The 16,800-nt window shown below is 46.6% G+C and overlaps 1 protein-coding gene across 1 annotated transcript; it reads right to left on the bottom strand.

The window, feature by feature from the left end:
* Positions 1-1,970: 1,970 nt before the first annotated feature.
* On the bottom strand, positions 1,971-15,042 carry CCNB2 (cyclin B2). The gene is made up of 9 exons (XM_049773686.1): positions 15,019-15,042; positions 12,301-12,420; positions 12,085-12,198; positions 9,731-9,898; positions 9,484-9,642; positions 6,580-6,816; positions 6,003-6,143; positions 3,220-3,330; positions 1,971-2,203 (listed from the first exon to the last, which is right to left on the bottom strand). Exons 1-9 carry the CDS (start codon positions 15,040-15,042, stop codon positions 2,093-2,095), a joined length of 1,185 nt encoding a protein of 394 aa, XP_049629643.1. The 3' UTR covers positions 1,971-2,092.
* Positions 15,043-16,800: the final 1,758 nt, after the last annotated feature.

Here is a 16,800-nt window from a genome sequence, read left to right as displayed (position 1 = left end):
TTTGTTTGTTTGTTTTTGGGTCACAACCAGCGGTGCTCAGAGGTTACTCCTGGCTTTGCACTCAGAAATTGCTACTGGCAGGATCTGTGGACCCTATGGGATGCCGGAGTTCAAATGATCTTAGATCAGCTACTGCAAGGCAAACACCCTACCGCTGTGCTATCTCTCCAGCCCCTCTTCTTGTATGAGTTTTGAAGACTTCTTGTTTTGTTTTGTTTTGAGAGATTAACCGTTAAAGGTCAATCGTTTTCAAGCTGAAACAGTTACTGAAAACGTTTGAAAGCATGGACTTGAGATGCAGTCCACAGATTACATGGATTGAACCCATGTTTCGTCCTGCAAAACATTAACTCCATTAACTCCTCCATAAACCAACCAATCTACTGGCTGATCCTTTAAATGTGTTTTGTGTTTTGGGGGGAACATACGCAGTAGTATTCAAGTCTTACTTCTGATTCTTTTCAGGGATCGCTCCTAGAAGGGAACAAATATTGTGTAATGGATCAAACCTGGGTCAGCCACAAGACAAGGCCTTGGCCTCTGTACTTTCCAGCCGCAGTAACAGGTTTGTTTTTATAATGTCCTGAAAGTATCACTTACGGAACTGGAGGGTTTAATACTTTGTTGCTATGATTTGGAATCAATGTCTGCTTTTTGCCTTAAAGGGTTCCTTCCAGTGATGCTGAGTGTCATGGTGCCAGTGATTAAACTCAGGGCTCCTGCGTGCCCTAAATCGCAAGCACCCTGGGAAAGTGCTGCTTTCCAGAGCTGGGCGAGCACCCTTACAAAGCCTGGCTGTTCGCAGTCACACTGGAGATCTATATCCATCTGTCTACCTCTACCACAGGGATCAATCTCACCCCTCAAGGAGAATATTTATACAACTTTACAGTAAGGTTCCTTTTTCTTTTTCTTTTTCTTTTTTTTTTTTGCAGGCTTAGTTGTCAGATAGGTTGTCTCAGCCAGGGGAGAGGGAGAAACTGCTCTTTGGGGAGCCCTATCATCCTAAGCCTAAACTAGCACAATGCAGGTTGCTGGAGAAGCACCCTTCACCACACTCTGGGGAGGGCAGACACTGAATTTAAGGTATACATTCCTTCCTAAATCCACTGGCAGGGCCGGAGCAATAGCACAGCGGGTAAGGCATTTGCCTTGCACGTGGCCAACCTGGGACAAACCTGAGTTCAACCGCTGCCATCCCATATGATCCCTTGAGACTACCAGGAGTGATTTTTTGAGCCAGAGCCAGGAATGTGGCCCCAAAACAAAACAAACAAAAAAATCCACTGGCCAAGTCCTTTCCCTCAGTACAATCAGCAGGCTAGAAAAGGGAGCTCAATGAGCACAGGCCTTGCATTCAAGACACAGGGCTCTGTTACTGGCACCATGTAGATCCCTGGGCACTGCTAGGAACAACCTAGAGAGCTCAGGGAATAATAGCACCTGAGCACCTGGTACAGCCCAATCACCCGGCCCATAAAAAGAACAAATCAATTAACATCTTTTTTTGTTTGTTCGTGGACCACACTGGCAGTGCTCATGGGTTACTCTTTGCTTTTGCTCAGGAATCACTGATAGCAGTCCTAAAGGGTGCCAGGGATGGAATGAAGGTCAGCAACATGCAAAGTAGTGACTTACCCTGTGTTCTCTCTCCAGTCCCAATTAAAATCTTGTTAAATTGAGAGTTTGGGAAGCTGCTTTAAAGACTAGGAGCAGGAGTCAGAGGAGAGGAGATATTTTAGAAAGAGATTTAGTATTTTGATCCTTCCACTTAAAAGTTTTATAACTTTTTTTTCCAGGCAAAAGTCTAGGAATGAGCGAGTGTATGTACTAAGCCAAATTCTAGCTTAGTCTGGTAACTTAGTAACTGGTAAAGGTCATTTTCTGAGTCCAGAACCAGCCCCCCAAAAATAAAGAGCAAGCTTCTACTGATGTCCTTAGTATAGAATACACAAATAAGCAGACGTGCCTTAAGAAAAATTAATAGCTTTATTTTCCATAGGAGACATTTAGAAAGCAGGTATGAGATAGGACCAGCAGATTATATACAGAATCAATAGTTACAGATAGGCCAAGGACAGACAAGTGTGGCTTAGGGGTGGCCCATAAGGGGGGAAGCGAGTTCTTGGATGGTTTTTGAGTTCAGCTGAGCAATTGTGCTAATCTTCAGGAGCTTGCTGCTCGCATACTTATTCTTGATGGCCTGCAAAAACCAGGTGTAATCAGGTAGTGCCAGAGCCCCCAACCATCACCCCTAATCTGGAAGTATGGAAGAACAGGGTCCCATCTCCAACACACACTTCTGCCTGAGCTACTTGTCAGTTCCCTAGAAGGACACCCAGCTGACAGGCAGCACAGGATTGGGAGTCTAATAGTCTCCAGAATCTGGGGCCGGGCGGTGGCGCTAAAGGTAAGGTGCCTGCCTTGCCTGCGCTAGCCTTGGGCGGACCGCGGTTTGATCCCCCGGTGTCCCATATGGTCCCCCAAGCCAGGAGCAACTTCTGAGCACAGAGCCAGGAGTAACCCCTGAGCGTTACCGGGTGTGGCCCAAAAACCAAAAAAAAAAAAAAAAAAAAAAAAATAGTCTCCAGAATCTGAGATATTCTCAAAGCCCTCAGAGGCCCACTGTACATAGCAGACTGCCAGGAGCAGCAACAGGCAATGGCATTGAATGGCTGCCAACTTCTCAGTAGGTGTCAAACGTACCCCAAAACCAAAATGTCTCATTCCCTATGTGCTGCACCCCACACTGTGATCACTCAGCTATCATCCCACAGACCTGGGGTGAGCTCTGCCACTCAGAGGCCACAAGCCCCTCAAATGGCTCTTAGGTCCCTAGTACCAACCAGAGGTTCTTGCCCCTCTCTCTGGTACTCCTCTGTCCTGGGATTTGGGGACAATACAGGCCTGCAGGGACATCACCACCACTCCCAAGGCCTTCCACACAGCCACCTCAAAGGTCTTATCTACTCCTCAGCCTATCCTGTGTGCTGTATACCCAGGCCAGACTGCTGGGAGAATGTACCAGACAGCTGCAGGCTGCAACCTCCTGAGCTAACAGCCTTGTGCAGAGGAAGTCCACTCCCACTACTACTCAGTATGATCTGGATGTCCTGCTGCGTGAGCTGTGCTGAACCAACTCTCACACCACCCTGGTCGCCCACATGGAAATGAAACATACACACACTCTCATGCCTGAAACAACCTGCGTGTACTCACGAGGAACTTGGTGAGGTTCTCATTAACTTTCTTGACATTCTTGGCCATATGCTGCATAACGTCCAGTACCTCGTTCTCAGAGTAGCCCGTATAATGCCGCTGCTTCACATTCTGGGTACAGTAGAAAGAACACTTCACATTCTGGACACAATATGGCATTCACACACACAGACCATCACTGCTCCTAGACAGTCTGAAGATGCATCTACCTTAAGGGGAACCAGGCCTGACTCCCCCAACACCCAAAGATGGTTGCTAGGCTAGGAGTACAAGAGGACATGATTTTCTGAGCACTACCAAGGAGTATTCCCTGAGCAGTGTCAGGAATAAATCCTGACCATTACTAGGTATCACTATCACACACACACAGAAATACACACACACACACACACACACACACACACACACACACACACACACGATTTTTAATTCTGCTAAAGACCAGGGAAATGGTTTCACAGTAGAGCAACTAAAGGGATTCCTGATACACACACACACACACACCTTCATTGGCACCACGTATTAGTAAAGTAGGCCAAAATATGGGGTTCAGGGGCCAGAGCAATAGCACAGTGGTAAGGCGGCTTGCCTTGCACATGACCAACACAGAGCGGACCCGTTTCAAATCCCACCATCCCATATGGTCCTCCTGAGTGCCACCAGGTGTGACCCAAAAACAAAAACAAACAAAAAATTAAAGGTTTGATTTCTGGGACTACATAATCCCCAATCAGCAGTGGATGTGGTCCAAAAATACAAAAAAACTATCATCTGTTTATTACCTTGCTTACCTTGCTCCCACCCAAATCTAAGGTCTCTGTTTTCATTCCTTTCTAGTCTTTTCCTCTAGTGCATTTTGCTGCTGTTGCTGCTGTTGTTATTCTACAACTTGGCAGCAAAACGACACATGAGTTCATTCATTCCCCTTCATTCTTAGGTAAAAAGCAAGAGACGACACTGACAACTGAGGTGGCAATGGTGCCAGGTGCCCTAGTCATCTCTTTTATTTATTCACAGAGGTCCCCGAGTCATGCAGGCAAAGCTGGAGCCATAGCGACTTATTATGGCAAATGTCTGCTCCCAGGATAGGAAGGGAGCAACTGGAAAGATCTGCTGCAAATCCTCTCTCACAGTCCAGGAGCCTGGTCGAGGACAATGTCTTATTCCCTCCTGGACTCTGCTACAAGAGATACTTACTCACTACAAAGGGGTGTGTCCTGTGACTAACATTATTTGAAGCCCTTGATTTTGCTGGTTCCTTTTGGGCATGAGATATAAGACCCAGAGCCCTGACATCTTTGGTGACTTGCATGAATCCAGACTGGGTCATTTGACCATCTTGTTAACTCTGGTGAAACAGCGGCCCCACTGCAGGGAGTGACCCATTCAGGTGTTTCAGCACTTGAGCCACAATCCCAGCCCCTTTGATCTTTGCCTGGCTTTGTCTGGAAACTACCCCCAGCTGGAGGCCACCAGGGCTGCATTAAAGGAGGTAATTAGAGGATATTTGATGCTGGCTACTGAACGTGGGATATGTGAACAACAAACATGGGCTTCAGCATCAGCCACCTCATCTTAGCATTTTGAAGTGATAAATTTTTAATTGTTTTTACTTTCCAGTATTTGATACATAGAGTCTTGCCTGAAATTATAAACTTTAGGATTAGTGAGAAATGGATTTTTCTCTTGACTTTTTAGAAATCATTTAGAGCTTCGTAAGAAATCATTTGTTTCCTCCTTTATTATATCTTAAGATTTCAAGTCTGAGAAACCTACCACAAGATCATCTTAGCATTTTGATTTTGGTTTGGTCAGTCTGTGAGTGCTGTCAAACATAGCTGTGCATAGGTCTTACTCCTAGTGGGTCTTGGGAGGCCCATTCAAGGTCAGGGATATAACTGGGTCAAGCACTTTAGTCCCTGTACTGTCTACCTAATTGATCTTATGTTTATTGGCTCAACCGCAAGTTATTTCAGTCATGTAGACTAAAAACTCCTCCCTCTGGAGGAACATATCTGTTTCTAGTGCTATTCCTCATTCTTTGAAGCTCTAATTCATTTTCAAAGGTACTATCATTCAGTCTCAAACTAAATTAATCCTAGAAGTTCTCTTTAAGGTCCTAGACGCTTCTTCTTCCTGGTTTTGTCACAACCTGGAGGTGCTCAGGGGTTACTCCTGACTACACTCAGGGATTATTCCTGGCAGTGCTGAAAGAATGGGATGCCAGGAATCAAACCTAGATTGGCCACATGCATGACAAGCGGCCTCTCCACTATACTCTCTCTCCAGCTCCAAAGTCTTGAGAACTTTTTTGTTTTGTTTTGTCTTGTTCTGGGGCTATCTCCAGCAATATTCAGGGCTTACTCCTGGCTCTGCACTCAGGAATTTTCCTGGCAGTGTTTGGGAGACCATACAGGATGCAGGGATCAAACCCGAGCCAGTCACATTCAAGGCAAATGCCCTACCCATTGCTCCAGCCCCCAGGTCTTGGACTTTTAACAATTTTACTTTACAGATCATGTTGTGAAAGGCAAGTTTTTGGGGGATTTTTTGGGTTTCAGTTTCTGTGTCATAACCGATGGTGCTCAGGGGTTACTCCTGGCTCTGAACTAAGAAATTACTCCTTGCAGGCTCGGGGGACCATCTGGGATGCCAGGATTTGCCAGTAGGATTTGCAAACCACTACCACTGTGCTATCTTCTCTGGCCCCAAGGCAAAGGTTTTTTTTTTTTATGATATCTAACATATATCCTCACCTATTTCTCCTTTAATCCATCACTCACCCATTTTCCTTGGCCTAGAACCTTTTGGGACAGGCAGGAAGCAGCCGCTGCCACCTTGGACGGGTAATAGTGCACCATGTCGTAGTCTGTGAGTGTCAACTCCATCAGGTATTTGGCCAAAGTGTGCTGCTGAACATCCACCTGTGTGAGGACCAGCAGGGGACCATGAGAAACAACTGTTGTGTCAGAGAAGAAGGGAAAATGCGAAGGCCTTGTACACTGCTGACCTGGATTCAAACCCTAGCACCTCATAATACACAACAGGAGTGATCCCTGAGTAAAAACCTAAATAAATAATTCTACATACATTTTATGTATGTTATACATTGTATTGTATGTTGTCACAACTCTCTGGGGAACTCAGGTCCTCCTCAGCCATGATCCTGAGAATTTCCCTATTCCATGTACATTATGTGAACAGATCATGAGGCCTTGAAAGAGTTGCTGAGACTTATTAGGACGTATCTAAAAGATGCTTCTACCAAATTCCTAATCTGCTTTTTTCACTGGATTAAAGCTTCTGAGACAAGACCTCCAGCAGCAGATAGTCTTCTGCTCAGAGCTGGCTGCATCATACCTCTCCAGCTTTTGATGCCCGCCTCAGGAAATGGAGTGGCAAAGGTCGACCCAACTCGAATTTCAGCTCTTTCAGAATCATAGTTTCCATTTCTCGGATCTGGGAGCTGGTGTACGCATTGTCTGTGATGTAGACAAAGTCCTCAATATGGGGAGAAAACATCTCTTCATACTTGGAGGCCAAGAGCAGTGCTGTGATCCCAACCAGCTGGAGCTTCTTTCGACAGACGGGCTGTACCTGATGTAAGAAGCGTGTTTGAGTCATGTCAAAAAGGACTGGGGTTGAGGAAGTGAGAGGATATAGAAGACTGGAGCAGAGCAATTCAGTTCCCACCGTGTCAACTCCCAATTTCCATCCTCAAGGACATGGGAGACTCGAATGCCAAACAGAAGCACAGCTATCATTTACAGCAGCCTACATACAACTGATGAGGGTGCCCACATGCCAGGCACCATGCTGAGGTTCCAACATATAGGGCTGGGATATGCCCAGCTTCTTTCTCTTTTATGCACAGGGAAAACCAAGCCAGACAGCCAAACCCTGCCAGTCACTGATCCGTTCTCCCACATCTGTGACACCTCTAGTCTGGCTGAAAATGAGACCCAGCAGAGAAGTGGGAAGTGACTAGAGACAAGAAGACAAGTACGGAGTACCTAAAACTAGCTCTTTATCCTCATCAAACATTCACTCTATTCAGCCCCCAAAATCTTGAGGCAATCCTGGGGGAGGGTATGGTCCCCAAGAGCCACAGACCAAGTGGTGTGTGAACACTGCAGCCAAATCACCCAAGTTCTGATGTTCATCACAAACAAGTAAGTGAACCTGGTCACTGTAACAACAAAGATGAAGTCCAGAAAATGAATTCCAACTGTCTACAAGTTTCCCTTCACTTTTGCTTTAGAAAGTTGTTCTGCTGGGGCTGGAGTGATAGCACAGCGGTAAGGCATTTGCTTTTCATGCAGCCAACCTGGGACAGACCTGGATTTGATCTTTGGCATCCCATATGGTCCCTTGAGCCTGCCAGGAGCAATTTCTGAGCACAGGGACAAGAATAACCTCTGAGCACTGCCGCCAGATGTGGCCCAAACTCAAAAACAAACTAAACAAACAAACAAAAAATAAAGTTGTTCTGTTGTTTGCTTTCTCATTTCTGGGGGCCAGGGGAATTCAGAACCAAGTCCAGAGTCTCACATATACAAGGCAAGTCCTCTACTACTGTCACCCCTCACCAGTAACTAGTTGCTTTTCATTGTTTTATTCTTTTTGTTTTTTGTGGGGTGAAGGCACAACAGTACTCAGGGCTCTCTGCCTCTCCAGCAACTCAACTTCCTTTTCTTGCTTCAGCTCTTCTTACTAAGGCCTCCCATTATTTGGATCCAGAGCAATAAAACAGCGTGTAGAGCACTTTTCTTGCACATCGCCAACACAGATTTGATCCCGAGAATATGGTCTCATGAGTCCCTCCGGGAAGGATTCCTGAGTGCAGAGCCAGCAGTAAGCCCTGAGCATCTCCAGGTATGGCCCAAGAACAAAAAGAGCAAAATTAATTAATTAAATTAATAATCCTGGGGCCAGAGAGATAGCATGCATGTAGGACAGTGGTTTGAATCCCGGCATCCCATATGGTCCTCCATGAATGCCAGGAACAATTTCTGAGTGTAGAGCCAGTAGTAACCCTTGAGCACTGCCGGGTGTGACTCCCCCCCCCCTCAAAATCTAATAATCCTGTGAGTTCTTGCCTAATGAAGATTGCATCCTGAGGACCACTGAATCTATGATTAAAATTCTGCAACATTTCCAGCACTTTTCTTGTGGGGAGGGGTCCGTCAGAGGGTGGGAAGGTGCAAGGATAGAACCCAGAGACTCTCACATAGCTACACCAGAGAGCCTCTTTCCTGCCCTCTAACCATCATAATCCTAAGCACAACTATTAGTGTATTATTTGTGTAGAACTTGCTTATATAAGTCCACTTTAGTCAAACTTTAGAGAAACTTCTGCATGTGCCTCTGTTGAGCAGCGGGCCCATCTCTACGTCTGACAGTATATCTCTCAGCTACTATCTGGTCATTATTCATCACTAGGTTCTTCCATCATTACTCACAGGACGTGCGCTCCCTTACATCATATTACTAAAGACCATCTTACATTCTCAGAACACTTCCCACTTCCCACATGCCTTTTTTCTTAAAAAGTTTCTCCGAGCCAGTAAGATACTCAATAGGCTGGAGCACCAATTTGCACACAGGAGCCATGGATCCAATTCCTGGAACCACAGAGTCCCTGGTGCACCAATGGGTGTGGCCCCAAGCCTTAATCCAAAACCTACAACAAGCATTTTTCTTGTCTCCTGTGGAGTGGCTTAATGTCAAAGCTGGCAAGTGACGTTAGGATTCTCCAAACACAATCAATTCCCAGATGTGGGGACTCACAACAGAGAATACACGGTTCCAGACCCAACCACAAAGCTACAGCTGCCCAAAGTCTCTCAGCCACTGCCCAAAGTCTCTCAGCCAGTGACAGCCCCACCATGCTGGCTCTGCTTTCATTTTTCTCAAGAGCCTCAACTTTGCTAGGTTTTCTTGATCTACCTAGGCCAGTGACGGCTAACCTTTTTGACCCTACATGCTCAAACTGCCGCATAAAATCAAGGAATTTCCTCAAAAGTGCCAGTATGTCAATTAAACCTTAATAACAAAATTGTAGTTCCTAAAAACTATGCGGCATGCACCATATATCTTAATTGCGGATCTTCCACGTGCCAGATGCAAGGACATCGCGTGCCACCGCTGGCACGCGTACCATGGGTTCACCATCACGGACCTAGGCTCTCTTAACAGGGTGCCATACCCCGGCCTTGTAGCCCAGCCCAGCAGCACTGCTACCCTACTGAAGGTTCCACTTACCTGAAGAAAGCGATCCATGATGGCGACACACATGTAGAGCGTCTCCTGCAGAAGCCGGAACTTGGCGTGCACCTGCACCAGCCAGTCTACCAGGATGGCACGCATGCGCCCATTGATGTCTCTGCCATCTAAGAAATGTGGGCTGATGCACTGCACAACCTGTGCAGGGAATTCAAAGTGTAAGATGTGTGACCAAAGACCTATCCGGCTATGCACTCACCACTACCATGCGTACACTCAGAAGCACCTCCAACTGTCGCAGGTACTGGTAGATGTCCTTTACGTAGTCGCTGCAGAGCTGCGGGTTCTCATTGTCCTCAGAGTCTATGTCCTCAATCTTGCAGAGTAGAGCGTCGGAGAAGGCCTGGCAGAAAGTCTCTTCCTTCATGGAGATATCTTCAGTAGTGGAGGGGTCCTGGTCAGGAAAGGACCATGGGGATGAGCTCTGGAGTCACTTGGCCATAGAAGACCTAGGAGCGGGTGAACTGAGGACTCTTGTGAGGCACACTTTTGAAACAGGGGTATCAGAATTAGCCACAATCAATTCAAGGTGAAGATTTTATACCTTGGTTTGAGTGCCAGATACAACAGTGCTGGGACTGGAAGGGAGACCATGGGCAGTAGGGATCAAATCTAGGGCACTGAAGAGCCTAGATTGAAGTGGAGCCCTTTGAGCCACATCTCTCAAACCTGCATATAAAGTGACTGGCTTTATGTTTTGTCTTGTTAATTTTTTTTTTTTAGAGAGGGGAGTTAAGGAGTATAAAATAGGGGGAACATATATTTTTTAATTTGTTCCAAAATTTATAAGACTGGGGCCGGAGAGATAGCATGGAAGTAAGACGTTTGCCTTGCATGCAGAAGGTCGGTCGAATCCCAGCATCCCATATGGTCCCCCGAGCCTGCTAGGAGTGATTTCTGAGTATAGAGCCAGGAGTAACCCCTGAGCACTGCCGGGTGTGACCCAAAAAACAAAACAAACAAAAAAAATTTATAAGACAGGCTTTATAGGGGCCGGGCGGTAGCGCTAGAGGTAAGGTGCCTGCCTTGCCTGTGCTAGCCTTGGATGGACCGCGGTTCAATCCCCCGGTTTCCCATATGGTCCCCCAAGCCAGGAGCGACTTCTGAGCTCATAGCCAGGAGTAACCCCTGAGCATCACCGGGTGTGGCCCAAAAACCAAAAAAAAAAAAAAAGAAGAGAAAAAGAAAAAAAAGACAGGCTTTATAATGGCACAGAGGTAGGGTGTTTGCCTTGCATGCAGCCAACCTGGGATGGACTCAGGTTCAATCCCTGACATTCCATATGGTCCCCCAGCCTGCCTGGGGCGATTTCTGAGCACAGAAACCAGGAGTGACCCCTAAGCACCGCTGAGTGTGGCCCAAAAACCAACCAATCAATAAATAAAGTTTAAAAAAATAAAGAAATGTAAACTGGGCCCGGAGAGATAGCACAGCGGCGTTTGCCTTGCAAGCAGCCAATCCAGGACCAAAGGTGGTTGGTTCGAATCCCGGTGTCCCATATGGTCCCTCGTGCCTGCCAGGAGCTATTTCTGAACAGACAGCCAGGAGTAACCCCTGAGCACGGCTGGGTGTGGCCCAAAACTAAAAACAAAAAACAAGAAAAACAAAAAAACAAAAAAAAAGAAATGTAAACCAAGCTGTGAAATATCATGGATACACCAGCCAGGCAGCTAAACGCTGATAAATCTCGGGAGGAGAGGGCAGGCCAAACCCTTGCCCCGCATACTCCAAGACATAATACAGATACTCCTCGCTTAACAACCAACCTGCTTAGCGACCACTCACTATCAACCATCTCTTCAGTTATTTTATTTTAAAATACTTTTCCAACTTGTACACTCTACAGTACAGTGCTGTGGTTTTTGGTGCTTTAATGTACCTACTTTACTAACTTTATGTTCTGTAATGCATTGCAGTACTGTGTGTAAATTACACAACCTATGCAAATTAAAACAAGGGGAAGTTTTCAGTTTGATCTTTCTTATTATTTTACCTATTCAGAATACTGTATTGTCAAGTACTATGCTTATACTGTACTACTGTTTACAGTACACACAGTTCCTCACTTAACGACCAAGTCCTTGAAACAGAACTTGGTCATTAAGCGAGGAGTATCTGTATTCTAATAAGAAATCATCAGTGGGCCCTGAGAGATAGCACAGCGGTGTTTGCTTTGCAAGCAGCCGATCCAGGACCAAAGGTGGTTGGTTCGAATCCTGGTGTCCCATATGGTCCCCCGTGCCTGCCAGGAGCTATTTCTGAGCAGACAGCCAGGAGTAACCCCTGAGCACTGCCTCGTGTGGCCCAAAAACAAAAAAACAAAAACAAAAAAACATCAGTGTAAGTTAGCCAACATCATTTTCATGTGGGGCAGTGAAAGGTGACCTTGCAGCTATGCATGCTCTTCAAAAGGTACAAACCCATAAACACTTTTTAAAGGCCAAAATGGAGGCTCCCTCACTAAAGATGAGTTGCTGTTTGTATTGTAGGGCACAGTACACATGCTGTGGGTGAATCCCAAATCTCACAGCTCAGCTCCATCCCAGGCTACTGAGTATCTTTCAATTCAGAGTGTCCTACCTTTGGAACCAGCTTCTCCATCTGGACTGGTCTCACAGAGGCTGTGGGCTTCACTTGCTTGCTGACATGTGTTGCTTTGGAGGTTTGAACAGGGACTTTAATGTTTTGAGCTTTCTACAAGAAAAGAGAAAAGTGAGCCGGATAACACCACCAAGGAGGCTTTCCTGGGGTGATGAGCATGCACAGACCATCCCAGGAACTGCCACCTTATCATACTTGTGTGCCTTTGGTTGTAACTTTATTTCCAATTTCTTTCAAAACTGCCCGTCGGGTGGTCACATGGCTCTTGGCTTTAGTACTGACTCCTGTGTCAATACTGTCCAAATTCGTGGACACCTTGGGGAGGAAAACAGAAAAACTAGTTGAGATGACTTAAAATGCTTTGCTAGTGTCAGATACCCATATTCAGAACTATTTGGTTGAAAAGCAAATATGTTCCAGGAAATCGAAAGATACATTTTGGGCCCAGAGAGATAGCACAGTGGCGTTTGCCTTGCAAGCAGCCGATCCAGGACCAAAGGTGGTTGGTTCGAATCCCGGTGTCCCATATGGTCCCCTGTGCCTGCCAGGAGCTATTTCTGAGCAGACAGCCAGGAGTAGCCCCTCAGCAACGCCGGGTGTGGCCCCCCAAAAAAAAAAAAAAAAGAAAAAGAAAGATACATTTTAGGCTATCCAGTTTTCTTTCCTTTTTCATTTTGATGTTTGGGCCACATCCCTGGCAGCACTCAGGTATTCCTCCTGGCTCTGCACTGAGAAAACACTCCTGGCAGATTCAGATGACCATATGGGATGCCGGGCACTGAACCCAGGTCAGCCACCAATGGCATACTCTCTTTTCTAAGGATACTTTAAAAAGAACAAATTTTGTTTAATAATAATGTTGTATACTCAAATTCAGAAGTATAGTATCTGAAAAATCGGTTCACTTTAACCAGCTGTCAACAACTTAGAAACAAAATGCCTAAAAAAATAACTATTTCAATACAGAATAAATATTTCATGAGGAAAAAAATACATCATATAATATCCTAAAAACTGAAATTCCTAGTTCTAAAATTCTCCCAATGTGGGGGTTGAATGGACCTACCAGGAGTAGGACCTAGAGTGGCTGGGAAAAATTCCAGAAAATTAAATAGAAAAGTAAATTCATCATTCTATCATCCTTCCATCATCTCTTCTTTCTCTTCTCTTCTTTCTCTCTCTAACAAATCCGGGCTTCACGCATGCAAGGTACATGCTTAACCGCTGAGCCAAAATTCTTTGACCCCAATATTTTGACTATTAAAAGTAGTTTATGAGGGGCCAAAGAGACAGCATGAAAGTAGTGTGTTTGCCTTGGATGCAGAAGGATGGTGGTTCGAATCCCGGCATTCCATATGGTCCCCCGAGCCTGCCAGGAGCGATTTCTGAGCATAGAGCCAGGAGTAATCCCTGAGCGCTGCTGGGTGTGACCCAAAAACCAAATAAAAAATAGTTTATGAGTAGATTCAACAAACTGGACTTAAAACTCTGCTGGATTTCAATGCATAAGAGGATTAAAATCAAACAAGGAATGTACTCAACAAAAGTATTAGGATTTTCAAAGTCACGTTCCAATTTTTCCAGCCGTAACTGTCAATTTGAAAGAGCATTGAAAAGTCCAGTGTTGGGGGCTGGAGTGATAGTCCAGTGAGTAGGACTTAGGATCCGCTAAGTCCACTAGAAGTCACCTCTGAGCAGTACTGGGTGGGCTCAATTGCACTGTTGAAGCCTGGTAAACCATCTGGCAGGGTTTAAACCCATCAAGCTGCTTTTAACTAGCTTTAGAAAATGAAAGGTAGGTGTGCTAAACCTTCTCATATTCAGCAAAGCCAGAGCCAGGGAGCATTCAAAAGGACACCAATACACTGCGCGCACGCGCGCGCACACACGCACACACACACACACACACACACACACACACACACACACACACACTGACACCTCCATGCACACATCCACACCTGCACAGACAAGCACACTCACCTGCAAACACACATACGACCCCTCTCAAAGCACCCTGACACTTGGATTTCTGCAAGGATGACACAACTCTTAAGTTATCTTCAAAACCTCCAGAAGCCGGAAGTTTAAAATGGAAAATATTTTTTTGTTTTGTTAAGGGTTTTTTTCTGTTTGTTGTGTGGTCTTTGGGCCACACCCGTTGACACTCAGGGGTGAACTCCTGGCTATGCACTCAGAAATGGCTCCTGGCTTGAGGGGACCCTAGGGGACACCGGGGAGGGGGGAATCGAACCGCTTAGCTAGGTCAGCTGCTTGCAAGACAGACGCCTTACCGCTTGCGCCACCGCTCAGGCCCCTAAAATTGAATTTATTTTATTTTTTGGTTTTTGGGTCACACCCGGCAGCGCTCAGAGGTTCCTCCTGGCTCTACGCTCAGAAATGGCTCCTGGCAGGCTTGGGGGACCATATTCTCATATGCTGGGATTCGAACCACCGTGCTTCTGCATGCAAGGCAAACGCCCTACCTATATGCCCCTAAAATTGAAAAAAAAAAAATTTTTTTTTTAAAGAGGCCGGGTCCTTTCTTTGCACGGGTACCTGGAGGTTCCTGGCGCCACCACCATGGGCGGGAGGCAGCGCCCAGGGAAACGGATCAGTTCGCACTAGGGCACAGCGCCAACTGCCCGCATCTCCTGCAGGCCCACGCCAGCCCCTCCGGGCCCGCGAGCGCCCGCCGGCCGCAGGTAAGCAGCTCAGCAGACAGGCAGGCCTGGGCCTGGGAGGAAAGGTCAGAGGTCACGACCCCGAGCCCGCGTCCAGCGGCGCCGGCCCCAACGCAGCCTTTTCCTTCCGGGTCAGTCCGCAGCTCATCAGCGCTTCCCCCACCGCGCCGGGTCTCTAGGCCTCGAAGCGTCGGGCGGGTCCAGGCGGAAGGCCCCGCGGGACACTCACCTTCGGGCATCGGGGCAGCGCCATGAGGCCGGGGCGGGCAACAGAGCCAGCCCGGTCCGGAGATGCACGCCGAGGGGAAAGGGAGCTCCCGCCGCCGCGCCGTTACTCCAGAGCCGGGCCCGTCGCACTCCCGGAGCCCGAGCGGCGGCTTCCCTCGGAGATTCAAATCCCGCGCCCCCAGCGCGCTCATTGCTCGGCGGGACGCGCGATGCGCCGCTCTGATTGGTCCAAAGCGGCCCGACGCGCGATGCGTTGTTCTGATTGGTCAAGAGCGAGCTGTTCCGGTTGAGGTTGTCATAGCAACCGTCGGGGGGGTTGGTTTGCGAAAGTGGGCCTAGTTCCTTCTTCCGCTTGCTGTCATTTTTTTTTTTTTTTTTTTTTTTTTTTTTTGCTTTTCTCTACAGTGAGCCTCCAAAATAGAACATCGCAGAGGGAACATGCCTTCTCTTGACTCCCTGACCAGGCCTCACCGACGGAAGAATCATTCCTGGCCTATTGTAAAAGGGAATTTAGAGAATCGACTTGGAAATGCCAATGTTTTGACTGTACCCATAATACTTGTTTCAGAGCTCAATGTTGTGTCAGATTTCACTCCAAATCTTGTGCTCTCTCAACTATCATGCATCATTGTGCACTCTGTTGACATTTGACCAAAGAGTGGGAAATTTGAAGAAGTCCAGAAAGGAAATCAAGGGCTTAAGAAATAGTACAGTTGGGCAAGCTGCTTGCCTTTTCTTGTGGCCAAATTCAATTTCCAGCCAAGCACTGCCAAGCACTGTCAGGAGTAAACTCTAAGCACAGAGTCAGGAACAAGCCAAAACAAAGAAAATCAAATAAAAATGGACCAAAGATAAATTCTAGTGTGTGTTTATTTTGTTTTGTGGTGCTAGGCTCACCTAGCGGTGACTCAGTACAAAATTAACTTCTTGAAGATCAATGACCCTTTACAATGAGGTAATTCTATACAACTTTTTTTCTATTTCATGGTCCAATACTGCTTCAGAGGGATATGCACGTGAACCTCTGCAGACAGAGGGTGAAAAACAAACATTGCACACGCATATAGTAACCCATAATCCCATACAAAAGCTTTACTCCAGTCCTGGATTAGCCTGGATGGCTTGGTTTGGCAGGAGCTAAAGGCTTTCAAGTTGTTATCTAATGTCTAGTAACACCATTTTTTTTTGGGGGGGGGGGTGCCACACCCAGCAGTGCTCAGCGGTTGCACCTGGCTCTGTACTTAGAAATTGCTCCGGGCTCGAGGGACCATATGAGATGCCGGGGATCGAACCAGTGTTTTTCCTAGGTCAGCCATGTGCAAGGCAAATGACCTACCATTGTGCTACCACTCCGGCTTCTCTAGTAACACCATTAATGGAGTATGAGACATGGGTTCTAAGATTCTAACACAAACACTTAGATCCTGAAGTTAGTACCAAATTAGGTTGTTTGTTTTTCTGACTTTAAAACTTACCAGGATGGGTTAGAATTTGAGTCTTCACTGTCAGGACTGTCTGAACACTGAAGATTTGCTTGCTGTGACTCATTATCCATATGTGAAGTTTCTCAGAGGCTAATCCTAGCTCTGTGCCCAAGGATCCTTCACAACAGTGTTTGGGAAGTGCTAAGGATCAAACTGGGGTTGACTGTACCTTAACCCCTGTAGTTGGTCTCTCTCCATCCCCTAATTTTGTATTTTGGCTGCAGGGCAAGTTTGGACCACACAGGAGTTATTCTTGGCTCTGTATTCAGAATTCGCTCCTGGCAGGCTCAGGGGACCAT

The sequence above is a fragment of the Suncus etruscus genome, chromosome 5, assembly GCF_024139225.1.
Source record: "Suncus etruscus isolate mSunEtr1 chromosome 5, mSunEtr1.pri.cur, whole genome shotgun sequence".
Taxonomy (NCBI): domain Eukaryota; kingdom Metazoa; phylum Chordata; class Mammalia; order Eulipotyphla; family Soricidae; genus Suncus; species Suncus etruscus.
The sequence above is the reverse complement of the archived record's forward strand: the minus strand, read 5'-3'. Positions and strand labels throughout refer to the sequence as shown.

What these genes read in the sequence shown, in the direction of transcription:
- CCNB2 (XM_049773686.1), bottom strand. Translation starts at nt 15,042, where the DNA reads ATGGCGCTGCCCCGATGCCCGAAG. An exon ending in AGTACCTGCGACAGTTGGAG is followed by an intron (nt 9,643 to 9,730) that starts GTGCTTCTGAGT and finishes TTCCCTGCACAG; the next exon opens with GTTGTGCAGTGCATCAGCCC. An exon ending in GGGCATCAAAAGCTGGAGAG is followed by an intron (nt 6,144 to 6,579) that starts GTATGATGCAGC and finishes GTCCTCACACAG; the next exon opens with GTGGATGTTCAGCAGCACAC.